The 27,339-nt window shown below is 43.4% G+C and overlaps 1 protein-coding gene and 1 long non-coding RNA gene across 14 annotated transcripts in view; one reads left to right on the plus strand and one right to left on the minus strand.

The window, feature by feature from the left end:
* The first annotated feature begins 4 nt into the window (after window positions 1-4).
* On the plus strand, window positions 5-12,568 carry LOC147345927 (uncharacterized). Of its 12 annotated transcripts, none has more exons than XR_015153721.1 (5): window positions 195-331; window positions 1,203-1,367; window positions 1,542-1,702; window positions 9,490-9,618; window positions 12,059-12,568. It is a non-coding gene; the product is annotated as an uncharacterized LOC147345927 (long non-coding RNA). The 12 variants fall into 12 exon arrangements; XR_015153725.1 differs by having other exon boundaries at window positions 1,545-1,702; XR_015153723.1 differs by lacking the exons at window positions 9,490-9,618; window positions 12,059-12,568 and adding exons at window positions 3,294-3,490; window positions 4,094-4,178 and having other exon boundaries at window positions 195-634.
* ELP2 (elongator acetyltransferase complex subunit 2) overlaps window positions 12,034-27,339 on the minus strand; it is a 47,682-nt gene continuing 32,376 nt past the window's right edge. Inside the window, exons 14-22 of one of the 2 annotated variants that reach the window (XM_086372733.1) lie at window positions 25,638-25,707; window positions 25,019-25,114; window positions 24,821-24,878; window positions 24,163-24,235; window positions 18,917-19,109; window positions 16,670-16,791; window positions 14,837-14,970; window positions 14,218-14,331; window positions 12,034-12,599 (exon numbers count right to left, since the gene is read on the minus strand). In XM_086372733.1, the coding sequence (XP_086228859.1) occupies window positions 12,443-12,599; window positions 14,218-14,331; window positions 14,837-14,970; window positions 16,670-16,791; window positions 18,917-19,109; window positions 24,163-24,235; window positions 24,821-24,878; window positions 25,019-25,114; window positions 25,638-25,707 (1,017 nt within the window). In that variant the 3' untranslated portion in view covers window positions 12,034-12,442. The remainder of the gene's footprint in view (window positions 12,600-14,217; window positions 14,332-14,836; window positions 14,971-16,669; window positions 16,792-18,916; window positions 19,110-24,162; window positions 24,236-24,820; window positions 24,879-25,018; window positions 25,115-25,637; window positions 25,708-27,339) is intronic. The other variant, XR_015153717.1, reaches the window with a different exon arrangement.

Genomic DNA, 27,339 nt, shown 5'->3' on the forward strand with positions numbered 1-27,339 from the left:
CTCTGAAAATGCGGCTGAGCAAAAGGTGAAAGAGGAAAAAGACCGAGGATCCAAGAGTTTGGTTAATCAAGTCTAGGCAGATGCGATGGCACCCCACTCCAGTACTCCTGCCTGGAAAATCCCATGGGCGGAGGAGCGCTGAAGGTCGGACACTACTGAGCGACTTCACTTTCACTTTTCACTTTCATGCACTGGAGAAGGAAATGGCAACCCACTCCAGTGTTCTTGCCTGGAGAATCCCAGGGACGGGGGAGCCTGGTGGGCTGCCGTCTATGGGGTCGCACAGAGTCGGACACGACTGAAGTGACTTAGCAGCACCAGCAGCAGGCAGGTGCGTACCTTCGGAACCGGGTAGTTCGAGTGCGACCCAAGCAAAAGCTCCGCCTCCGCTCCATCCCGGACCCTGTATCCGAGGGGATCACTACCTCGAGTGCGGAGGGCCGGGTCACACCCACGTGCGCGAATCGCGTGGCCGGAAGTGAATGAGGAAGAGGGTGGGCAGGTGCGGGCCGCTTCCCAGGATGGAGTGAAAAGTACTGGAGGCCCAGGGAAGGGAAGGCACCGCAGGTGTAGAACCAAGCTGGGGCTGTGCTGAACCCACTGTGGGAAGCCTGAAAGTCTGGAGGGAGCTAAGGTGAGGACTCAGATTCCGGTCCTTGGAGACCCACGGTGGGGCCCCAAGAATGGACTGCTGGCTCTGTCGTAGGAAAAATGGGGCATAAGAGGATGGTCAAGCTCATATCTATCCTCGGGGCAGGTTATGCAGATAAGAATTCAAGAGCAAGCCACAGGAAAATGAAAGGTTTAGTTAGAGGCACAATCCATAGACAGTGTGGGGTGTCTCAGAAGGTGGGAGAGGTGCCTGGAAGTGTGGGGTGCTTAGTTTTTATGGGCTGGGTCATTTCATAGGCTAATGAGTGGGAGGAATATTCTGTCTTGGAGAAGGGGCAGGGATTTTCGGGAACTAGGGTAGCAGGCACTTTTTGGCCTTTTATGGAACTGCCGCTGCTCTGGTGGGTGTGCCCTTTAGCAGAGGCTAATGTATTAGAGAGAGTGTATGAGGCTCAAGGTCTACTGGAGGTCAAGTTGTCCGCCATCTTGTGCCTAGGAGGCTCTAACCAGTTTTTGTTACATCCTGTTCCTGTCAATAGTTTCATCATTCTTTTAATAGTTGTGCTCTGCCCCCTTCCTTCCTGTCCCAGCCCTCAAGCAAGCTGCGGTGGGAAGGGAGTCCAGGAGACAAGTTCATTGCCTGTGCTACCGCCAGGCCTGCGGTCGCCTTGGGATGCGTGACAGTGAGCGGAACAGACTCCCTGGACCAGCCTCTGCTCCTATAAAAAGCACCCCCAAGGACCCAGTGGCCCACTGTGAGAGCCAGCCCTCCTGACCGTGCCCCCAGCACCAGATCTGGGAAAGACCCTGGCGGGGAGGGGCATGGAAGTGGTGGTTGTTGTGGCCCAGTCTGGAGGCATTGGGTACAGAGGCTGTAGCACCTGGGGTGGGCTCTGCCTAAAGACCGCTCTGGCTCATCTCACTCACAGCAGAATCCCTAGGATCTTACTCTGGAAGGAATGAATGCATCGATGGATGGGTGCCCCCGTTTGCTCCTTAGCATCATCACCCAACCCACCTGCCTGTGCCACACCTTCTAGCCACGCTTGGAGCAGGAACCTTGGGCATCTCAGCCTCCGTTTCCCTACCTGTAAGTTGGGGGAATGGTGGGGGGTGGTGCTCCCCTCACCCCTCTCTTTAATGCCCTTCTTCTCCTTGAGGACAAGTTTTTCAGGAATTAACCTGCAAGAATTATCTGGAAATCTGTTAAAACGCAGATTCTAATTAAGTTTGGCAGGAGTGGGACAGGTTCTAGGTTTCTAACCAGCCTGGGTGATACTGACGTTAGCGTCCTTGAACTGCACCCTGAGGAGTGACAGCCTCGGTCGTTTCCCAGGGAATGGACGGAGTGCTTCTCCTCAAGGTGTTATGTGGCTGCGTAACAGGTCAGAAATCCACAAGGGTGCTTAGGACAAACTTGCTAGGAAACAATCTGGGCCAAGTCAGAACTCCTTTAAAAAAATTTTTTTTAATTGTGTTAAATATACATAACAAGAAATTTACCCTCTTAGGAATTTTTTTTTTTTCTTCAGAAGCCAGAGCTCTTTTTTTCTTTATTTTTGGTCACAAGGCATATGGGATCTTAGTTCCCTGACCAGGGATCTAACCCATGACTCCCACATTGGAAGCTTGGGGTCTTAACCACTGGACTGCCTCGGAAGTCCCTTAGCCATTTTTAAGTGCCCAGTTCAGTAGTATCAAGTTCATCCACCTGCTGTGCAAACAATCTCCAGAGTTCCTTTCATCTTGCAAAACAAGTTCTGTGCCCGTTAAATAAGAACTCCACGTCCCCCTCCCCCAGCCTCTGGCAACCACCATTCTACTTTCTGTACACAAAAATTGGGCTACTCTAAGTACCTCCTATGGGTGGAATCAAACAGTATTTGTCTTTTTGTGACTAGCTTATTTCACTTAGCATGATGTCCATGTAGTAGTATATGTTTAGAATTTCCTTTTTTTAAGAATCTTCCCTGGTGGCTCAGATGGTAAAGTGTCTGCCTATAATGCAGGTAGAACGTGGTTCAATCCCTGGGTCAGGAAGATCCCCTGGAGAAGGAAATAGCAACCCACTCCAGGACTCTTGCCTGGAAAATCCCATGGACAGAGGAGCCTGGCAGGCTACAGTCCATGGGATTGGAAAGAGTCGGACACAACTGAGTGACTTCACCTTTTTTAAGGCTGAATAATATATAGGCTTCCCTGGTGGCTCGGAGAGTAAAGCGTCTGCCTGCAGTGCAGGAGACCCAGGTTCAGTCCCTGAGTCGGGAAGATCCCCTTGAGAAGGAAATGGCAACCCACTCCAGTCCCATGAACAGAGGAGCCTGGTAGGCTACAGTCCATGGGGTTGCAAAGAGTCGGACACGACTGAGCGACTTCACTTACTTACTTTACTTCCTATATGTGTGTGTGTGTGTGTGTGTATGTGTGTGTGTATGTGTATATAGGTATATATGTATATATATGTGTGTGTATATATATACATCTATATATATATATAGGTTTAGGTTCCATTGTAGGTATATACCTGCTATATATATATATGTGTGTGTGTGTGTGTGTGTGTATGTATATATGGAACCTATATATAGGTTTAGGTTCCACTATAGGTATATACCTGCTATATATATGTGTGTGTGTGTGTGTATATATATATATATATATATATATATATGTATGTTTAGGTTCCACTATACGTATATACCTGCAATGTGGGAGACCCAGGTTTGATCCTTCAGTCAGGAAGACCCCCTGGAGGAGGACATGCCAACGCACTCCAGTATTCTTTCCTGGAGAATCCCATGGACAGGGGAGCCTGGTGGGCTACAGACCGTGGGATCACAGAGAGTCAGACACGACTGAGCAACTAACACACACATAGGTATATAACATATTTTTTGACCCATCCAAAGTGATGGACAACTGGAATACTTCCACTACTTGACTATTATAAACAATACTATAAAATGGGTGTGTGAGTATCTCTTTGAGATCCTACTTCCGGTTCTTTCAAACATATAACTGGAAGTGGGATTGCTGGATTATATGGTAGTGCTATTTTTAATTTTTAAGGAATTACCATACTGTTTTCCATAGCAGCTGCAGCATTTTACGTTCTGACCAGTAGTGCACAAGGGTTCCAATTTCTCCACATTCTCACCAGTCCTTACTTTCTGGTTCTATTTGGTTTGGTTAGATTTTTGTTGTTATAGTAAAGCCATCCTACTGGGTGTGAGGTGGCTTCTCACTATGGGGTTGATTTGCATTTCCCTACTGATTGCTGGCGTTGAGTATCTTTTCAGGTGCCTAATGGCCATTCATGTATCATCTTTGGAGAATTGTCTGTTCAAACCCTTTGCCCCCCTTCTTTTTTGAATTGGTTGTTTTTTTTTTTTTTTAATTGAGCCGTAGGAGTTCTTTATATAGTGTGGATATTAACCCTTCATCAGATACATCATTTGTGATATTATCTCCTGTTCCGTAGGTTGCCTTTTCACTCTGTCAACTGTGTCCTCCGATGTACAGTGTAGAACGCTTAAGGTCATTAAAAACCACTGAACTACCCTTTAGTCAAGAAGTATCTTTAAGCTCCTGGTTCTGCCCAGGGCCCTGCGTGCTCCAGAGGATGTGAAGATATTGTGCCTACAGCCACGTAGGGACATGACTCAGACAGCAGGGGCTGAGTGCCCTGTTGCTTGGCTTCAGAATGCAGGTTAGAATGGCAGGAGGGAGGAGAGAAAGGAGCTACTTCCAACCAGGAGTCCAGGGAAGGCACCCCAAAGGAAAAAGCCTGAGACCTGGGCCACAGTGAAGAAGGGAGGGCGGGGTGGAGGGGGACGTCGGGAGCCTCAGTCTCCAAGATTCCCTGGGCCTCTCCTGCCAGAATGAGACTGTCAGAAATTAGATTGCTCACTCCTACCCCGCCTGAAGTAGAACCTCCAGTCCCCACCAGAGAATGTCTTACACATATGCATCATTCAATAAACTCCTGTGCTACAGGCCTGCCACTGCTTCATCCTCCCTGGTCTAGCTGCTGGCCCTGGGACCTTGCAAGAGCCTGGTCTGGTCCATTCTGAGGTCCTGGCAACCAGCCTCAGGACCCAAAGTTTAGAACTTGGTAGTGAAACAACTCTTCAGATCCTTTGGATGACCCTCTCTCACCAAGAACCATGAAAAATGTGTGGTGGTTCAGACAGTAAAGAATCTGCCTGCAAGGCAGGAGATCTGGATTCAATCCCTGGGTGGAAAAATCCCTTGGAGGAGGGCATGGCAACCCACTCCAATATTCTTGCCTGGAGAATCCCATGGACGGAGGAGTCTGGTGGGCTACCATCCACGCGGTCGCAAAGAGTCGGACACAACTGAGCGACTAACACTTTCCCTTTCATAGCCAGATTGGGTAGACAGGTGAGGGAGCCCTGTCCCCCCACCTTGGTGGGGTTTTGTCCCTGATCCAGCCCACTGAGCCTGGCTCTGTACTCAGGCTACGGTCCCTGGCAATGGGCTCCACTCTCGAGGATCCCCACTCTACAGAAGACTTTGATTCGTGTACTATTCATTCATGTGCTCGCTTGGAAACAGTTCCATGAGTGCCTTTCAGAGTTAGAGCCTGTGGAGGTCAAGGAAGGAGGTAGGGCAGGTTTGGGGGTGGGTTTTGAAAGGCTGTAAGTCAGGCCAAGGGACTGGAATATCATTCTGAAGATTTTTGAGCAAGAAAGTGCCCCAAAGAGGTGATTTCAGCCAAACTAATGACTGTGACCAGGCCAGATGGTGGGGTGGTCTTCTTGCAACTGTCCAAGGCTGAATTACTGCAGATGAAAACGGGCTCTGGCAGGGACGGTCATTTAGTGTCCACTGGGGAGCTGCTCCCTGCTGGGAACCTGGTGGGCACTGGGAAGAAAACAGTCCACAAGGCGGCCTCTGGGCTGAGAGGCCCCCAGGACAGTGAAGAAGATGGGTTTGCAACCAGATCACCGCTCCATGCTGCAGAGTGCTGGAGAAGGGGCCTGCCTTCAGAAGGTTGAGCCTCCCTCACCTGGGACTCCAGAGGGTCCAGAGAAGGGGGAGGCGGGGAGCGTTCCATGTTCGGTGGCCTAGAGGCACAGAAGGCTCAGAATATTCCCAAAGCAGGACCTTGGTTGAACCTGGAGCACAGGCTCCAGGTGCAGAGGAGGGGAGGGGATGGAGAGGAAGGCGAGAGGGCTGTCAGACCCTCCAGTGCCAAGGAGCCTGTCTGGGGTACAGGAGGGACGGGAAGAGGTGTGTCTGAGACCCCTGGTAGCCCAGGTATATTGGAACCAAGATGGGGCTCAGTTCAGGATGTCTAAGTGAAAATTCGGGCCCCAGCCTCAGGAAAGACAGTGTCAGTTGGAGACACAACTCATGGGAGGCCTGTGGACAGGTCATCCCAGGAGCTCTGAAGTGTTCAAAGGAAGAGTCAAAACTCCAGGGACAGTGACATTTAGGAGTCATCTGCCTCTGTGCCACTGACGAGTGAGAAGGTACAGTCAGAGATGGGAGGAGAGCCAGAGCAGAGCACCTTGGTGGTAACAGCCTGAAAAGCCAGTTAGGACGAGGACTAATCGGACTATTGAACTTGCTTGGTGAGATTGTATGCAGTGACCTAAGTGATCATGTCCGTTGTCTGGGTGGGGATGGAAACTCCATTATAATGGCCTGGTCTTAAATGGCGAGGAAGGGTAGAGGTTTTTCTATTGGCTAAAACCCCCCAGGCCTCTTGATCGTAGAGATAGTTGGAGGCTGCCAATTACAATGAATCATATTTCCTGCCAGGTAAAATGAGGGTGGATGTTTCAGAGGAGGCTGAATTTGGTTTGGATGATGAAATTAGTGTTTCCTGCTAGAAGGAAAATGCATGCCTCCCCAACAATGAGAACAATGATCTAGATATCCTGGTACCAGAGAAATCAGAAGAGGGTCTGGTGATCCAGTGGTTAAGAATCTGCCTTCCAATGCAGGGGAGCCAGGTTCAAATTCTGTTCAGGGAACTAAGATCTCACATGCCATGGGGCAGCTAATCCCCAGCTCTGCGACTACTGAGCCCATGTACTCTTCAGCCCTCAGACCATAACTAAGACCTGATACAGCCAAATAAATAAATATATATAATTTTTATTTATATATAAATTAATTTTATATATATATAGTAAGTATACTATATATATATATGTATGCACACTATTGCACAGCAGAAAGTAAGAGAGACCGCAATGGAGCTGGTTTCTCAGCAGAGCCTGGTAGGGTGGAAGCTCTGGTAGAAATAACTTGAGAGCAGTGGAAAGAAAGATCTGAAAACCCCAGGAAGCTCCCTCCCCTGGAGTGACAGGAGACCTTCTCTGTGAATAGAAGCTGAAAGGGCAGCTCAAAATCACCATGTTTGGGAACAAGGCTCTATTATATCCAAACTCATGTTCAAAACAACCCCCTCGACCCCACCCAGTACTAGGCAGACCACAGGAGCAAAAGGGTGGGTGGACCCACAGCAGGCATCTTCCTGAGGCCCTTTCCCTGGGGTCCTAGCTTCTCCCTGTTCATTCAAGGAGTGAATGAACGAGGCCAGACCACTCCCTTCTTGTTCCCCTCTACGCTGTCATCTTCTTCCTGCTCTTTGTCCCCTCTTTATGCCACCAAGGCAGGGAAAGGGTTTGATGCCAATTACTCCCTTTACTGACTGGTGGCTTACACTGGAGAATGCTCCCCCACCAGTCAGCCGTGTTATCAAACTTATTCTCAGATTCAGCAACTATTTGACAGTACATGGTGCTAGATAGATTAAACTGTGCTAGATGCTACGGAAAACAAATCAGATGCCCTGATGTTTAGGCTTTCATAGGCTTGTACACTTGGCTCTCACTACCTAGCCAGCACCCACTGCCCCTCCGGCTCTGCTTTGGCAAATAGCCCCATGTGGGCCTAATAGGGCTGACTCTGCCTCCAGCCCCAGAACAGGTGATCTCACGCTCTTGCTACAGCAGGTGGGCAGGCTCCAGCCACTCCGTGTGCTTTCCTCTGCCCACTGTGGTTCGTTCAGAGGGTCACTCAGAGTAAAGTTAGGGACTTCACCTTTAAGGGTTTATTCCTTTTTTGGGCCTTGTCAGATCTTGCAGGATTTTAGTTCCCCGACCAGGGACTCAATCCAGACCCTTGGCAGTGAAAGCTCTGAATCCTAACCACTGGACCACCAGAGAACTCTGAAGGGTTTATTCTTTTTGATATGCATGAGCAAGGCAATCTGTCACCTCAGGGGCTGCTCTCATCCCTCTTGTAGCCATGAGGAAGGGCAGCCCTAGAAGACTGACACATGGAGAGGGCAGAGCTGAGAATCAGAGACAGGGAAACAGGGTCCTGGTCAAACTACCCCTGTGCTTTGTCCTACCACTGGACTTTTTTCAGTTACATGAGCTAATAATTCCCTGTGTCTTTTTTGAGACAAACTTTTCTTACCACAGAAAGTATCTAATTGATACTTCTTAGGATTTATGGGCTTCCCTTGTGGTTCAGACAGTAAAGAATCCAGCTGCAATGCAGGAGCCCCAGGTTTGATCCCTGGGTCAGGAAGATCCCCTGGAGAAGGGAATGGCAACCCACTCCAGTATTCGTGCCTGGGAAATCCCATGCAGAGAAAAGCCAGGTGGGTACAGTCCATGGGGTTGCAAAGAGTTGGGCACAACTGACAGACTAAGATACACACTAATAAAGATAGGAAGCAACAAAGGCCATAAAAGAAAATGAGAATAAAATACTATGAATTCAGAGAAAGAATCCTTGAAATGAGGGGAAATAAAGGCTCTATGGAAAGGCTCTTTCCAGTAGTCATGTATGGATGTGAGAGTTGAACTATAAAGAAAGCTGAGTGCCGAAGAATTGATGCTTTTGAACTGTGGTGTTGGAGAAGACTCTTGAGAGTCCCTCGGACTGCAAGGAGATCCAACCAGTCCATCCTAAAGGAGATCAGTCCTGAATATTCATTGGAAGGACTGATGTTGAAGCTGAAACTCCAGTACTCTGGGCACTTGATGTGAAGAGCTGACTCATTTGAAAAGACCCTGATGCTGGGAAAGATAGAAGGTGGGAGGAGAAGGGGATAACAGAGGATGAGATGGTTGGATGGCATCAACTCAATGGACATGGGTTAGGGTGAACTCCGGGAGTTGGTGATGGACAGGGAGGCCTGCTGTGCTGCGGTTCATGGGGTTGCACAGAGTCGGACACGACTGAGCGAGTGAACTGAACTGAAAGGCTCTACGGAGGTGACACAAACTGAACTTTATTTAATTGTAACAGTTACCAATTATTGGTGTCTTACTAAATCCAGACCTTGGGCTAGCATTTTAATGCATTGGCTCATTTAATCCTCAAAACAACCCTACAAGGTGGTTACTTTTTATGAAATGAGACTAACATTTGTCCTCTCTCCCAAAATAAAGCAATTCAATTCTCAGCTAAGAACCACCTGCAATCAAGATTTCATTTCCCAGCCTGTCTTGAGGTACAGCAACAAGATAAAAGTCAGGTCACAGAGATTAAGCAGAACTTGTGTGGACTTCCAAGTTTTCTTAAAGTTAGGGGCAAGCCTCTTATGCCTTCCTCCTTTCTGCTGGCTGGGATGCAAAGATCATGGCAGGAGGCCAAACAGCCATCCTGGAGAGTGAGGAAGCCACACACTGAGGATGAGGGCAAAGAGCCTGGGTGCCCTGATCATGTTGAGAAGTCTCCCTCCCCAACCTGCCCTGCCTACCTAGATTCCTTTTTAGAGAGAAAACTTCATTCTTGCAATAAGCCAAAAAGAACATTTTGTGTTTTCTTTCACAGAATTGAATCAAGGTCAGACTGACCTATTAATATTATCTCTACTTACAGAGACGGGAAAAGCTTACCCAGACACAGCCAGTGTGAGCCAGGGTTCAAACACAACTCTGATTCCTTACCTCTGGGTTCCAACCCTCACCCAGACTCCCTTGAGAAGTACACAGGATTTGTACAGAGTGGGTAAGAAGACCTTGCATTTTCCTTACAGACCACAGAATCCTTACAGGATTTTCTGGAGTGGCGAGGATCTCTCACTTAGGAGATGATTCTGTCCTTTTGTTTTATCCCTGGATTGGCACAGTCTCCCTCCAATCCCCATCTGTCTTTGGAATCACTAACCACAGCTGCTTCCCCCAAGGCTGCTGGGAAGGCAGGGATTTGACTCTTAGTTGTCCAAGATAAACACTGCCGGGAACACAACCCAACCACCTCGCCTCCTTCCAGTAAAGTCCTGTAGGTCAGAAGAGACTGCTTAGACTGACACTTGGCATCAATCTGAACTTTGATGCTGTAAATCAGGCAGAGAAATGAAATGATCAGGGCAAACCGGCAAGGGTAGGTCTGTAATCCTGAAATACTCCTCAGCAAAGCTGCAAGACTGTCCCTTTGCTTTAGATGCTATGAACTACCAGAGTATGGTTCAAAGTGTTCTCCGGGAAGAACAGATTAAGACCATCGTGGACTTCCTAGGTGGTCCGGTAGTTAAGAATCTGCCTGCCAATGGATGGGACACAGGTTCAATCTCTGGTCCGGGAAGATCCCACAAGCCACAGAGCAACTAAGCCGGTGGGTCGCAGCTACTGAGCCAGTGCTCTAGAGTCCGTGCTCCACACCAGTAGAAGCCACCACCACGAGAAGCGTGCACACAACTAGAGAAAGACTAGCAAAGACCCAGCGCAGCCAAATTTTTAAAAAGACTAGACCATCATGGTAAAATTACAATGTGTGTATATGAAGCTCCTGGGAACACTTACTGAATGACACAGATGCTTCAGGACAACTTGGGAAAACTATGTACAACTGGTCAAACAGTAACCATGAACTTGACTTCCCCAAGGGCAGGACTGCTTTCAGAACTTAGGGTGTGCTGGAGAACGTTCCAGAGGACTGTTAAGTCCACTGAGTCTGCTCTGAAGTCCCACGCGTGAGGCATCTGAACAAACTACTGTGTGCCAATGGGGAGATCCAGATCCTTCCCCGGATTAGCAGAGAAATCACACTTTAGGGCATCCTGGTTTGCGGTTAAGACGCTGAGGTGCTCACTGCCTTGGTGCATACACGCTCATACACGTGTGCTTACACACATACACCACTAAAGGTCTAAGACAAGTTTATAGAGATTCTGTAGTTCAGAACTGCACTGTCCAAATATGGGTAGAGCCAGTAGCCACAGGTGGCTAGCAGACACTTGAAATGTGGTCAGTCCACACTGAGATGGGTTCTAAATGTAAACTGCACTTTGTAGGATACAACGATTTATATACAAGAGTAAAATATCTCCATAACTTTTTATATTGTCTGTTAAAATGATCCTATTTGGGATATACTGGGTTAAAACAAATGGATCATCAAAATAAATTACACCTCTTCTTACTTTATGTGGGTACTATAAACTATTACGGAGAAGGCAATGGCACCCCACTCCAGTACTCTTGCCTAGAAAATCCCATGGACGAAGGAGCTTGGAAGGCTGCAGTCCATGGGGTCGCTGAGGGTCAGACACAACTGAGCGACTTCACTTTCACTTTTCACTTCTCCAATTTTCATGCATTGGAGAAGGAAATGGCAACCCACTCCACTGTTCTTGCCTGGAGAATCCCAGGGATGGGGGAGCCTGGTGGGCTGCCATCTCTGGGGTCGCACAGAGTCAGACAAGACTAAAGCGACTTAGCAGCAGCAGAAGAATTTAAAGTACATAGGTGGCTTACGCTGTATTTCTGTTGGACTAAAAATAGCAGATAGTTCTGCTCTAAAAACTTTCATTTAGACTAAGTATCACTGAACTCCTCTGGAAGCAAAATGTCCTGTGAGGTAACAGCATAAACTCCCACCCCTCCCTCTTCCAGCACATTTATTACGTATGGTGTGCGTTTAAGGGGCAGTCTGCCAGGTGGCTCATTTCCACAGGGTCAGATGCCTCCAGCTTCGCAGGCTCTCCCACACCCTCTCTGAAGCTCTCCCCATCCAGCTCCCGAGCGAGTGTTCAGCTCTGGTGGCCCACTTCCCAAACCTCTGTGGGCACACCCAATACTGTCTTTCTGGCATGTTCGTCTGTTCCTACCGCTCACTCCCCCAGGGACATCCTTCACTCTCATGACTTCAGCCTTCCTCTCGTGACTCATCCACGTGACCTCACAGAGGTTCAGATGATTCGGAATACTACTTTCCAAGCCCCTTCATCTGTCATTTTAAATGGGGCTATGTTCTACTTTAAGTCAAACCCTGAAGGAATAGAAGGGAGGGACTGCAGTTCAAACTCACGACCACCTGCCAAATTCCTAGAATGGCTGGTATGTACTGGGAGGAAGGGGTCAAGACCACACTTTGTGTGGTCCGTTTATTTACAAAAACTGTTAAAATAAAAATTGAGTAATCTGGGTTTTATCTCTTTATTTTTTAGGTCCTCCTTCGGAAGAGGGCAGTAAATAATAAAATGTCCCAAACAGCAGCGTATGAAAACAGAAGATGAAAATGACATAAAATTAGGCAAATTTGGTCATGAAGAAAGGAGGGGCAGAGGCTCTCAATCAGAAACACACAGATGCAGGTCTGAATCCCTGAAAGCATGGGCGAGGTTCTGAGAGTATGTGCATATATAAACATTTTGAGAAAAGAGTCTGTAGCTTCCATCATATTTCAGAGGATCTGAGACTCATATAAGGACTACTGCCATAAGGCTTAAAAACGAAACTCGATGCAAGTACGAGGTAAAGAAAGGTTATCCATTTACATGATAAATACTTTGCAGACACTGATGGGTGTATGCTTGTGGTCACTAGGTCCACTACAGGGCACATCTGTTGACTCTGTGTATCTTCACAGTGTGATCTTCACCACAGCTTGCAAACTGTAACCATTCAGCACCTTCTCCTTCATTCTGTTCAGTCTTTCCGTTACAATTCTTCCAGCATAATTTTTTGATAGCAAGCGTATGACTTTGGCTAAAACAAAGAGAAATCATGAGATGAACATATGCTACGACTATGAAACATTTTACTGGCTGCTCAATTCATAGTAATTAAATTAGTATGCAAAAAAAAAAAAATTAGTATGCGCTTCCTATCAGTGTTGTTAACATAAATGAAAGTCAAAACCTGAACATCAAGATGTGCTATCACAACAGTTTAGCAATTTTATTTTAACCTTGAAAACATCTTACTTACCGACCAAGGACACCACCAAAAACAGCAAGAAACAGACAATGTATTTCTGTCAAATTTTGCTTTAATGATCAGTGGAATTCAAGAAATGTCTATTGAAATTAAGTCTTTCAGGTAACATTACTACTAATTTGGTAACGGTAATGTTAGCAATCCAAATAATATAAAGTCAGGAATCAGTTCTTGCAAATCCAAAGTCATCATAATAACAAAAAAAATCTTTTAATGAAAAACTCAAATTCTGCACATGTCCCCTGCCCATGCTTTCTAAGGGGCTTCCTGCCAGTGTTGAGTTTCAGGCCATGGATGTGGTCTGGGTACCAGGCAGAGGCAGAGCGAGCATCGTGGGCAGGGCAAACTGAAAGGAAGGAAAAGAAGGGAGGGGAGGCCGGGAAGAGAGAAAATTTCAAATGCCTGAAATACGAAATTTCATTGGCTTCCTCTTAGGTAAGCCAGCAGCATGAACTATTTCAACAGCCAAATCCAGCCTCAGAGAGGTAGGAGCGAAGCCATGAGAGAAGCAGTGACAGATCAGACCTCATTTTAATATACTTAAATAAATACAATTATCATAAGCATTAACATGCTTTGCTGATAAGAAGACAAACTCCTCTGGAAGAAATAGCTTGTACAATACATGTCTCTTGTCATCAAGCCAGTGACCTTCCTCATGGTGCTGTTGTTTGGAACTGTATTTGAAGTTATATTTTGGATAGTTTAAACATACAAATGTTGAAGAATCCTAAAAAAAAAAAAAAAAATCTAACACAGAATGATGTGTGACTTCTTTGCAAGTCTCGTCATTTCTAATGCATAAAATGAGTGAAGCTGATTGACAAGTGATCCCTGCTGTCCAGGCAGGCGGGTGAGGAGGAGGCGATCAGCAGCAGGCGCTCTGAGCCGGCAGAGGTGACGCCCAGGCCCAAGGCTCGGAGCCCTCGCTCTGCCTGAAGCCGTCACAGGGCTGGGAGCGGCACCTGGAGGTTTGCTCCGTTTCGGGAGCTGAGCTGAAGTGTTCAAACACGAGATCTGGCTACCAAACACAGTCTATAATATTTCCAAAAAAATCACCAACATTCTGAATCAAATTTTCCTAAAATTCTACTGTGGTCACATTCTGAAACCCATCATTTTGAAATCCATTTTCATCTCCAATGTGTTATCTCTAAAGATAATATCAGGCAAACAAGCCATGTGGTCAAATAAACTTTTTAAAAATAAGTGCAGTATAGTAACAAATGTCAATTTCAAGAGAGTGCCACAAAATTCAGAGGTACCAATTGGAGTTAAGCACCAGGAATGGATTTGTGTTCTTCTCCATGAAAATGAGGCATGAGATTGCTAAAGACTTCAACGACGTCTATCTGATCTGGTGGAAGCAAAAACAGGAAAGAAATACCTTTGACTTGTTTCTACACAGCGGATCCAGTCGTTTATTTCTGGAACTTGATCGGTCTTTTCCCAGGAGTATAAGCAAATCTTTCCACACTCCAGTCCTACTGCAACCACATATCTGTTTTTAAGAGAAAGGTGAAGGCTGATTAATTTAGCATGAATTTCTTCAGGGTTCCCGACTACCTCTGGCTGATGAAGGACTCTGTTTGGACCCAGGATCCAGTGTGCTGCTCTGCTGTGCACTCGAGAAGCCACCTCTCCATCGAGGGAGCACAGTTCTACCTCTGTCCCTGGTGGGCAAGGCCCGTGAGCCAGCGCTTCCCTGGCTGGCTGTGGGGCCCTCAGTATACTAAAGATACTCATTATAGAGAAAGTAGCACCGTCTTCCATTTGGTGAAATAAGAACCTCTGAGCCACACTCCCCATCTCTATTTCACCACTCTAAATACCATCAAGTTCTATCAATTTAGAAATTCTTATGAGAAACATAAGCATTATTTTAAAAAATATTTAACTTGGAAGCTGAAAGAACACACAGATAAAAGCATAAGAGGGCTACACATTGAGAAACTAAGTGGTCCTCTTAAAGAAACATGAGATGAAGCCCCCACATAGAGACTGACCGTTGGGAAAGGTTAAGCACCGGGCAGACGCTGACGGCGGTCACAGCTCCACCCACGTCCAGGACGGAGGAGCAGGGCCCGATGCTGTGCTCGACGGCATCATCGCTGGAGTCACACTCACCCCAGACAACCACCTAGCACAGACAGATCACACTCTGTAACGCTTTCTCTCTGCAAGGTTTCTGTTAATGGCAATGCATTAGAGAGTTTTGATGGCATAAGTGACACTCTGAAATTTTTTAATTCGTCATTTCATTTGTGATCCAGGACTTCTGAGCACTACAAGCATCACAGAGAAGCCACCATGTAGCAGATACAAGTCTGAGATCTCAACTACCCAAGTGTGCTGGGCCAAAGTCGACTGTCCCTGCCTAGGGGCCTGCTCTTTATACTCAGGAAACCAGTTTGGATCCAGTGAGATTTGGTCCACCAAGGTGCCTGCACATTCCCCCAAGAAATTACCTCAAAATGTATGGAACCAATCAAGTCCTTGGCTCTTCCTCTACACCCCAGCCCAGCTCAGAGAATCAGCTCAGCTCTCTCATCAAGGTTGGAGGCCCCAACCTTGATGATACTAATCTAAGAAATGAGGCTTTTCTGGAAGCTCAGGCCTCGAAGGGGTGTGAACAGTCACAAAGAAATGGAGAGGGCCATGAAACAGACAAGAGCTGCAACTTCAGGACCAAAGAGAGACTCTGAGCAGAAGGCTCTGCCCAGGCAACCAGAAGGGCATTCCCGAGACCGCCTGATGGATGATGCTTCGTCCGTTTCAGCCTTGACCTGTCTCTGAGAGTCACAGCTGGACCGTCTGCTGCCCGGCCTGACTGTGGAGGACGGAAGCAGACCTGCTGCCTGAGCAGCTTGCAGACAGTAGGAAGATAAACGCCCGGGAAGACATGAGTAGGCCAGTGAGAGGAGCGAAGGGCTGACAGAGGGCGTGTCAGAGGCCGACACGTGTGTGTCACTGAGCACATGCCGTGTCAGTCCCCTGCTCAGGAACACCACGGCTAGGACTGAGAGGGCGGGAGCGGAAAGGAGGCACTCAGGCGCCTCAGACCTCTAGTCTGCAGGAACTGCAGAGAAGGAAAGGATATTTTTTTTTTAACATTTTAAAATAACTTTTATTTCTAACCACAGTTACACATAGAATTTTTAATAGTAAGAAAAAACAAAAGATATATTGGGAATGAAAATTTCCATTCAAACCCCCCAGCCCACCCCACCAACATCCTCACCCACCGAACCACCTTCTCTTTATTGCCACGTTGTTGTTTAGTCGCTCAGTCGTGTCCAACTCTTTGCAATCCCATGGATGTTTTAAAGAGCATGAACACCAGAGCCAAGACTGGGCCAGGCAAACATTTCCCAGGGAACAAGGGCAAGGGGCAAGGCCAAGAACCTACTGCTAGCTCACTTAACCTGACTTTTTTCAAACTTGGGACACACACACTCACATACCCCACCTCCTCCAATGAATGAAAAGGTAACAGTTATTCACAGAATTTTAAATTCATACAAGTATGAAAAAGAGAAGTATGGATAGTCTTAACACTTTTCATTTACTACTTTTCTCCCACTGGGGCCATCTGATATTGGTGATGAGTCTGAACAGTCTCCTCTGTAGTTGATATTTCAGAGACATATATTTATAGAATTTAACAAGTAAGAAAAGTCTTTTTATGTATGCATATAAAAAACACAGGAGGGAATACATAAACTGATTTTTAAAAACCATATTAGAAAATTAGGATTATGTGTGTTTTTTAAATCCAAAGATACCTGTAATATTATTATATTACATTTGAAAAAATACAAAGTTAAAAAAAAAATTACCTTTCTGTCCCGACTTCCAGTGAAGAAATACTTGCCATCAGGACTCCAATCGCAAGACCAAATAATCCTGCTGTGCACAGCAGTGACTTTGTTAGTGAAGGCAAACAGGCTGAAGACGGGATCTGAAAGAAACACATTTATGCACTATTCTCAAAGTGGAGAAAGCTGGTTTTTCCTTATTAGAAAGTTATGTTTAAGTGCCATATAAATCATGTAATTTAGTCATCAATTTATACACATAAATGGATGTCTTTTACAACAGATCAAGGCCAGGGAGCAGACCCCTCACCAGAAGACTATGAGCATACAATTATTTTTCTAGTAGGAAATGATATTATACTGATTAGTCACTCTCGAGTGACTGATGTGAACTCCTTATTGCCAAATTCAGAATTAAACTGAAGAAAGTAGGGAAAACCACTTGACTATTCAGGTATGATCTAAACAAACAGATTCAAGGGATTAGATCTGATAAACTGCCTGAAGAACTATGGATGGAGGTTCGTGACATTGTACAGAAGGCTATGTGATCAAGACTATCCCCAAGAAAAAGAAATGCAAAAAGGCAAAATGGCTGTCTGAGGCGGCCTTACAAATAGCTGTGAAAAGAAGCGAAGCTAAAGGCAAAGGAGAAAAGGAAAGATATACCCATTTGAATGCAGAGTTCCAAAGAATAGCAAGGAGAGATAAGAAGGCCTTCCTCAGTGATCCATGCAAAGAAATAGAGGAAAACAATAGAATGGGAAAGACTAGAGATCTCTTTAAGAAAATTAGAGCTACCCCTTTTCATGCAAAGATGGGCACAACAAAGGACAGAAATGGTATGGACCTAACAAAAGCAGAAGATATTAAGAGGTGGCAAGAATACACAGAAGAACTGTACAAAAAAGATCTCCATGACCCAGATAATCACAGTGGTGTGATCATCTAGAGCCAGACATCCTGGAATGTGAAGTCAAGTGGGCCTTAGGAAGCATCACTACAAACAAAACTAGTGGAGATGATGGAATCCCAGTTGAGCTATTTCAAATCCTAAAAGATGATGCTGTGAAAGTGCTATACTTAATATGCCAGCAAATTTGGAAAACTCAGCAGTGGCCACAGGACTGGAAAAGGTTGGTTTTCATTCCAATCCCAAAGAAAAGCAATGCCAAAGAATGCTCAAACTACTGCACAATTGCACTCATCTCACAGACTAGGAAAGTAATGCTCAAAATTCTCCTAGCCAGGCTTCAATTGTACGTGAACTGTGAACTTCCAGATGTTCAAGCTGGATTTAGAAAAGGCAGAGATCAAAGAATCAGAAATCAAATTGCCAACATCTGCTGAATCATGGAAAAAGCAAGAGAGTTCCAGTAAAACATCTACTTCTGCTTTATTGACTATTCCAAAGCCTCTGACTGTGTGGACCACAACAAACTATGGAAAATTCTGAAAGAGATGGGAATACCAGACCACCTGACCTGCCTCCTGAGAAATCTGTATGCAGGTCAAGAAGCAACAGTTAGAACTGGACATGGAAAAACAGACTGGTTCCAAACCACGAAAGGAGCACATCAAGGCTGTATACTGTCACCCTGCTTATTTAACTTATATGCAGAGTACATCATGAGAAATGCTGGACTGGATGAAGCACAAGCTGGAATCAAGATTGCCAGGAGAAATATCAATAACCTCAGATATGCAGATGACACCACCCTTATGGCAGAAAGTGAAGAAGAACTAAAGAGCTTCTTGATGAAAGTGAAAGAGGAGAGTGAAAAAGTTGGCTTACAACTCAACATTCAGAAAACTAAGATCATGGCATCCGGTCCCAGGGATCAAATCCGGGTCTCCTACATAGCAGGTGGATTCTTTACCATCTGAACCACCAGGGAAGCCAAGTGGATGTCTAAATTATCAGTGTGAAACAGGTGGGTAATTTAACTGTATATTATTATTCCTGTCCCATAAAATCCTCGGTATATATCATCTATTTGGTTTTATGGTGGCATTCTGTAACCACCTGCAAAGTCTAAATTTTGTACATACAGATTTTTATGGTTCTTTAACCAAGATATCTGAAAACATTATCATCCTTACAAGGAAGGTCAAGTCTTCCTCAAATTTCAAAAACTTTCAAAGACTCCCAGTAACCAGACTCTGGCCTTCACTCTGTTATCATTTCACTTTACCCAACAGCTGCTCAAAGTGAGTAAATGGACATAACTGTCTCACTAGTACCCTTCCCAGCCAGGAGCCATTTACCTAACTCAGGCGGGATCGTGTCCTGCCTCTTCCACAGTGACCAGGTCCGATCTCTGGAAACAGCTAGTAAGAACTTGTCATCAGGAGAGAAGGCCATCTGTGTGACAGTCAAACTATGGAAGATTAAATTCTGCACCTGCTTCCAAGATGCAGTGTTCCAGAGAATGATAGCAGCATGTTCTTTCTTGGCTGCCTGTAGGACAGAGATGAAACAATAAAGCAATGTGAGTGAAATAAACTGGAAAAAAGAAAACAAAACCACTTTTTAAAGTAACACACTGCTTCTACAGTATTCTTCATGTATCTGCATAAATAAAAACCACAAATTCTCAGAAGATACTATAAATTCTATAACCAGGTGTAACCCCTGAGAAGAGACAGACCGGGATTAGAAATGATGACTAGACACTGGCAGTGGAATCAGAATTTTTAAAATTATAATTAACATACAATATTCTACCTTGTTATTGACTGTGTTCCCTATCTGCACCTTACATCCCTGTGACTTATTTTGAAACTGTCAATTATTTTGTAACTCCAAGTTTATACCTCTTATACCCCTATTTCCATCATCCCTCCACCTGCACCCTGAAAACACCCTGTCTGTTCCCTGTATCAACGAATCTGCTTCTGTTTTGTTTGTCCATTTGTTTTGTTTTTTTGGATTCCATATAAATGAAATCATTTAGTATCTGTCTTTCTCTGTCTGCTGACTGACTGATTTCACTTAGTATAACACCCTCCAGGTCTATCCATGGTGCCACGGATGGAAAGACTTCACTCTTTGTTAATGGCTGTGTTATACTGCACATTCATGTGTGCACACACACCACCCCTTCCTAGTCATTCCTTTATCAGTGGACGCTTTGGCTGCTTCCATATCTTGTCTATTGCAAATAAAGCTACAATGAACACAAGGGTACATTTATCTTTATAAATTAATGTTTTCGTTCTCTTTGGATAAATACCCAAAAGCAGAATTGCTGGATCATATGGTATAGTTCTATTTTAATTTTTTGAGGAAGTGCCATACTATTTTTTCAAGTATGTATTTTATATAATTTTACAAGTATGTATTGTATTTTTACAAAATACATTTCTGCATTAACTGTGTAATTAGTAGTTAAGAGACTTTCACTCCTGGTCCATACGAAGTAACAGGGACCAGATTTACTATCTTGTATGAAAAAAACTAAAAGATCAAACAAAATGCATCAAACAATGCCACTTCAAAATACTTGATGTCTGGCAACAAAGAACAGTTACCCCAAGGAACAAAAAGAATCATAGAGTAGAAAAAAATAAAAAAACAAAAGAACATCACTGAACCCTATAACAACATCAACCACCCAAATATAGGTGTAACTACAGTCTGCAAAAGGATGAAAAGAAAAAATACTTAAAGAGCTGCTGCTAAGTCGCTTCAGTCGTGTCCGTCTCTGTGATCCCATAGACAGCAGCCCATCAGGCTCCCCCATCCCTGGGATTCTCCAGGCAAGAACACTGGAGTGGGTTGCCATTTCCTTCTCCAATGCGTGAAAATGCAAAGTGAAAATGAAATCGCTCAGTCATGTCCGACTCTTTGCAACCCCATGGACTGCAGCCTACCAGGCTCCTCCATCCATGGGATTTTCCAGGCAAGACTACTGGACGGGTGCCATTGCCTTCTCCACTTAAAAAGCTAATGGCCCTCAAATTTGATGAAAACAATAAACCAAAAGATCCAAGAAGTTCAATAAAACTCAAGCACAAGAAATAAGAAAAAATTATACCAAAAACAATCAAATTGTTTAAAACCAGTGATAAACAAAAAATTGTACATGGAGGGGAAAAATCCCATTATTGAGTAACAAAGAAAAATTACACTGGACTTCTCATCCAAAGCAACACAAGTCAGAAGAAAATAAAGCAACATTTTTAAAGTACAGAAAGGAAAACAAACAATTCTTTACTTACCATAAGTACACTTTAAAAATGAAGGAGACATATATATTTTCCAGACAAGCAAAAACTCAAAAAATTCCTAACCAGCAGAACTACATTACAAAAAATGCTGGGGAATATCCTGCAGGCAGAAGGAAAATTATATCTGATGGAAAAAATTTTTTATTATTTAAATCTCTTTAGGGATAATTGATTATTAAAGCAAAAATAATAGTATCACGGGATTTCTGTAAAGAAGCAAAATGTACAAAAACAATACCACAAAATAGAGGAAATGAAAATATACTTATTTTCTCATGAACAGTGCACTATTACTTGATGCTGAACTGTAGTAAATTAAAGACACATACTATAAAATGTGAAACAACCAATAAAATAACACAACAGAGTTATATCTGCTAAACAAAAGAAATGGAATTATAAAAAGTAATTACTTCACCAAAAATAAGTAAAATGGGTCAAAAATCATGGATTAAACAGAAAACAAATGGCAAGATAATAAAGTAAATCTACCATATCAATTATTACATTAAATTCAAATAGTCTAATAAACACCCCTATTAAAATGAAAGATTATCAGGACAAGAAAAAAATCCAACTCGATGCTGCCTCCAAGAAATCCACTTGAGATAAAAGTTAACAAATAACTTAAAAGTAAAATGATGAAAAAAGACACATAATTCAAGCACTACTCAAAAGAAAGCTGGGGAATTCCTGGCGTCTAGTGGTAAGGACTCCATGCTTTCACTACAGGGGGCATGGGTTCAATCCCTGGTCAGGGAACTAAGACGGTGCAAGCCTCACAGTGTGGCCAAAAAAAAAGAAAGAAAGCTGGAGTGGCTATATTAACATCAGAGTGGATTTCAGAGCACAAACTATTATCAGAAATCAAGAGTTTCATTTCATAATAATAAACTAATCAGTTAATCAAGAGAACATAATGATCATAAATGCTTAGGATCTAACAACAGAGCTTCAAAACACAGAGTACAAACTGAACGCACTACAAAGATTAAAAGACAAGTTTACAGTTGTCGTCAGAGATTTTAAAATGCCACACACAACAGAACTGAAAGAGCAAAGATGGTAATGCTGTCAACCCATATAAGTCGTATTTTTCAGAACACTCCACCCAACAGAAACAGAATCTACCTTCTCCAAGACAACATGGAAATTTACCAAGATTAAATTTCAAATGATTGAAGCTATACTACACTTTTTAAACAAAATGAAATTAAATTAGAAATCAATAACAGAAAGATACCTTAAAAATACTCAGTATATGGAAGCTAATATATTTCAAAATAACCTGTAGTTAAAAAATAAAAGATGAAGGAAATTAAAAAGTATTTTTAACTGAATGAAAATGAAAACACAACATACCAAAACTTGCAGAATGCATCAAAAGCAATACTTAGAGGAAAACTTAACAGCACTAACACCTATCCAGAAGCCAGGATTGAGGGCTGGGTGAAATGGGTGAAGAGTCAAAAGGTACCAACGTGCAGCTACAGATAACTGAGTTAGGGGGACGCAGTGCAGCACAGCAATTATCATCAATACTGCACTGCATGTGTGAAAGTTGCTGAGATCTTAAAAGTCCTCAGCACAAGAAAAAACTTTTTCTTCTAACTATGTATGATGATGGATGTTAGCTAGACTTACTGTGGGGCTCACTTCCCAATGTAAACAAACGTCGAATCATTATGCTGTACACCTGAAACTAACACAATGTTATATATGTCAGTTACACCTCAATAAAAAAAGTAATTTTTTAAAACGTATATACATATATATCATGAGCAGGAATGCAAAGCTGGTTCATCATTTGAAAAATCATTCAATGTAATTCATCATATTAATAAATTAAAAGGGAAAAACATATGATATGCCAACAAAGAAAAAAATTTGACAAAATCTAATATCCATTCTTGATACAAAACTCTTTGCAAACTAGAAACTGTAGGGAGATTTTGCAACCTGATAAAGAATTAGAGTCATAATGCACAGCAAACATGCTTAATAACGCAGAAGATTTTTGAGTCAGGCGAAGATTACTTAAGATTCTACACAAGAAGCACAAACTCAACACAGAACAAAAGTGATAAATTAGACTTCACCAAAACATAAACTTCTGCCCTCTGAAAAAAACACGAAGAAAAGGAAAAGACAAGCCACTGTGGAAAATTATCTACATAGCAAATATCTGATAAAGGAGTATCCAGTGTATATACAGAACTTTTCAAAATTCAGTAATAAGAAAACAATACAATAAAGAACTGGGCATAAGATTTGAATAGTTACAAGTGAGCCAACTTGAAAAGGAGAAAATAATTATATGAATAACAGTGCTCTAAGACACAAAAAAGTTTGCTCAATAGAAGCACAGTTGTTATTGCTATTATGCCCTATTCTACCCAAAGGCCCCTGTATTAACAGAAAGAAGAACTCTCAGGACCACCCTCACAAAGAGGACAATAAACAAAGAAGGGTGGGGGAAAAGGAGCATGACACTATTTCTTAGGATGACCTCAGCTCAACACAGGCAAACAGCAAGAAGCCACAGCAAGAGCACAGACAAAAAACAAACATACAGAAAAAAAACCAAAAACAAAGAAACCCAAAGGTGGCCATCCAGATGGGCAGTTCTTACCATCATGCTTAAAACAAGTAAATAAATGTATTTTCTTGTTTAAAACAAGTAGATAATTTGCGGAAATTCAGAGGAATGTGTGGGTCTCAGATCCTTCACATAATCCTCCACAGGATATAAACACTGAAGAGCAAGTTCAAGGCTATTCCCCCAGGCCACTGTCTCAAGTGCACAATTCTGCAGCGCCACCTACTGGTGACTCACTGCCCGGGCCGCCCCCCTGCCTCACCATGGCATGGGCCAAGGGACTCGACTCCTTTAGGTCAGCACCCGGAGTGGCCTCGAGAAATGGTCAGATGGAATGCACACGGGGTTTTGCCTTCCCCTGTGTCTCCAGGACTCCCATTACTAAAAATTTTTATCACATTTTTAGGTCTAATTTTCAGATAACTGATTAAATAGTTTTTGAGTAGGGGCATAAATCGGCTCAAGCCAAGTACTGAAAAACAAAAATGTGCAGCTGAGATAGATTTAAAAGGCAACTGCAAGCTTTTGAAGAGACAGATGCAAAAGAGGCAGAGAAAGCAAGATTCAGAAAAATCAGGCACCTGTGGCCTTTCATGTCGAATTCTGCCTGTATCACTAAGCTTGCAGGAGCCTGATTGAAATAACCTGTGACCAAGCAGAACAGAAAAGTAACATGCCCTACCTTACAAGCTGAGGCAAGCAGAGTCTTTGAATTGCTACAAGCAACACAAAATATTTCATAGCCATGTCCGTATCTAAAATTCAAAAAGAAAAAATGGATGACCTCTGTTTTAGGAAATGTATCTATATATCTCATGCTGCAAAATTTTTTAATGTGAAAACATTAATCTCTCTAGCTAACACACAGTTCTTTTAAGAAACATTTCTGTCAAGGGAAGTATCTGGGGTAAAAGCAGAGAGTGGAGAAGAATACAGCTTTCTAGCAATAATATAACTTATTCAAACTACTAAATTAAATACAAGTTTTCACCCCTAGCCAGTCAGTATAATAAATATTAATAACAAATCACAGAAAGGTTTGGATAGGGAACCACTGTAGGAAAAAAAGAGAGTAATAGTTTAAAAAAAAAAAAATGGTGCTATGCCTCTCTACTTCAAAAAAATCAAAACCAACAAATCTAGGAACTATAATACAGCATTATAAAAATCTAAGTAAAGTTTGATTCTCACCCCTTATGAAGGCTACCAAGAGATCTTTAGATCTGGGGGTGGGGGAATGTGGCTAAGAGGAAAGCAAAGGAGAAAATCAAATTGTGGGGGGAAAAGTATCACAAGTTAGGATAGAATCAGACCAAACAGCTAAGTATAGTTTAACTTACAGTTTTTGAACTTCAGGCCACAAAGTGTTTTGCAGCAGATGGTCCTCAGTGGGAGGTTCTATAATAAATTTAGTGTTGCAGTTAATTTTTCTATTTTCACGCAAGTGAATTCTGAAGCACATATTCAGGTCAGCAGTGACACATGCCACACTATGTGTACTAGTGTTTCTAGTAAACCATACTTTCGCCTTTTCTTACCAGTAAGTAAGGAGGGTTGGAAGGCCACCTGGTGATACTCGAAACCAGCACTACTGAACAGCTCCTCTTCATCAGAATGCTGAGAAGCCATATCTCCTAGTTTAAAAGAAGCATCAACATCATGAACGTGGTCCCATGTCTCCTACACACATCCCAATGTTAAGGCCACCAGTGAGAAAGTGGTGGCACTTCAAGGGAAGGAACGCTGTGTTCACGTGATTGCAAAGCCAAGGGTATTTCCACTGCTCTGGTATTTTCCATATGCACTGTGGTCAATTTCATAACAATTCCTTCCTTTTCCTTTGACCGAATATCTCCCAAACTTTTTATAAACTATGGAACGCATTTTTCAGGCAACCCACATTAGTATCTGTGGTTGTAAGTGCTCCATGAAATACACTTTGAAAAGCAGCACCTATTTCAGGGTGTGCACGGGCACACAGAGCAGTTACCATGAAATATCTGACAGAGAGCAGAGACAGAGAGCCTGGATTGTGATTTATAAAAAAAGAAATCACCTGTAATGAACACTAGTACATGTTATACAAGCGTGTGACTAGGTAGTAAGTACCATAGGTTCAGTAATTCTGGAGACGAATTCAGATGAACTCAGTCTTACCCTGAAAGACAGCTTTATTGGATAATCCCAAAGCAGGGACAGTAGCTCCTTCTGGAAGATCACCGTCTTGCTGGAATAAAAAGTGTGAGACATGTCTTAAATGCTAAAAGATACTGTTACCTCAGGCACTGCAGGGGGGAAAAAAAAATGCTATGCTCATTAATGCTGAGAAGCAGTGTAAAGACCACTTACACTGAAGGTTATCTACCCAGACTTCCATTTTCTGAACCAAGAGATGAAATGCTAAGCATTCATTCTCCAGCAGACAGGCTCCAGCTAACCCCAGCCCCAGCCCCCACCCAATCCATAAAGTTGGGTATCTCTCATCCACAAGATCACTGAACCCTCACAGTTCAGTGAGTTTCAGGGTTTGACAAGGAAAGCGCTGTGATGGCTTCTAGCGAAGAGTGGACTGAAAATGGAAGGCCTGAACCTTTATTTACAAGAGAGTCTCATGGGTACATCCCTAGTGATGCTCATGCAAACATGTTTCCCAGGAAGCCACAGTCATAGTATTTTCATTAAACATACTTAAAATTTTGAGTATTTTAAAACTTTTCAACAGAGTACTCTTTAAAGTGGCAATAATCTGTTTATATGCTGCATATCAATTAAGTTATTACAAGTGAAACAAATACTAACCATCAAAATTGGCACATGTCCATAAGCTAACAGCATCTCTTAAAATCTAAACTTTGTATTGATGGAACTGAACACAAACATGAGCAATGGGAATTTAAACTCACCAACATTGGTTACCGGAGACACAGGATGCTTCATTTTAGAAACGAAGAAAATGAAACACCATGGAAAACAGCAAAAAAGAGGCGTTCCTACATATCCCAATATTTAACATGGGGAAAAAAAACATCTAAAAAGCAGCAAGCGGCTTTCCAGTCTACAGCATCCCTGTATCTTGGGACACAGAACTGAATATATACCAGGGACTAACCTCTCATGAAATCCCACTGCCACATTTCAATCCCTAGAATTGTTTGATCCTCAAACCAGCCAGCCCTCCACACGATGCTCCGTCTAATGACCACAATCCAGGCCCCTCTTTCGATCCTGTTCTGTCCATTAGCTTTAGAACTATGTAACAGGATCTTTCCTCTTTGCCTAACTAAGACAGCCTGTGGCCAGAGGTGTCCATGGGACACTCTAGGAAGTGCAGCTGGACATTTCTTTTAAAACAATTCTGTTTTTCTCCCAGACTGGTGCTAATGTCCCTGCCTTCAAAGTCTCTGAGCTCAAAGGTATCCTGCTCCCACATCACTCTTCCCCACAAAGCGCATTTCATCACTTCCTTTGTTCAGGACCCGTCGTCAGTACCAGAGTCTCAACTGTGTCTGCCTCCCAGGTCCTCTACCACTAGACCTTGCCCCAGTTCTCCATTTCCCTTGATAACACTTTTCATTCAAGCAGCTCTGACCACTTCTCTGCTCCCTTTCTCGCCTTCCTTTTGCCTATTAAAAGTGTACTTACCCTTCTCAAGCTCAGAAGAAAATTTGTGACCCAACTCTAAGGACTGCAAAGGACTGTATGACATGCATTTCTGTGTAATGCAACTACCTGGCTACTTGCTTTCCCTTCCTTCAAAACTGGTTACTTGCTAATTTTTCTAACCTATGTATTTTTATAAGTGCTCAAATCTTTTGTAGAAAGAGGGTAAAAATGAACATTAATAAAAACTCACCCCTTT

This window comes from Bos grunniens, chromosome 24, assembly GCF_055505025.1.
Source record: "Bos grunniens cultivar Pamir isolate PY7600 chromosome 24, Bosgru_T2T1.0, whole genome shotgun sequence".
Lineage (NCBI taxonomy): Eukaryota > Metazoa > Chordata > Mammalia > Artiodactyla > Bovidae > Bos > Bos grunniens.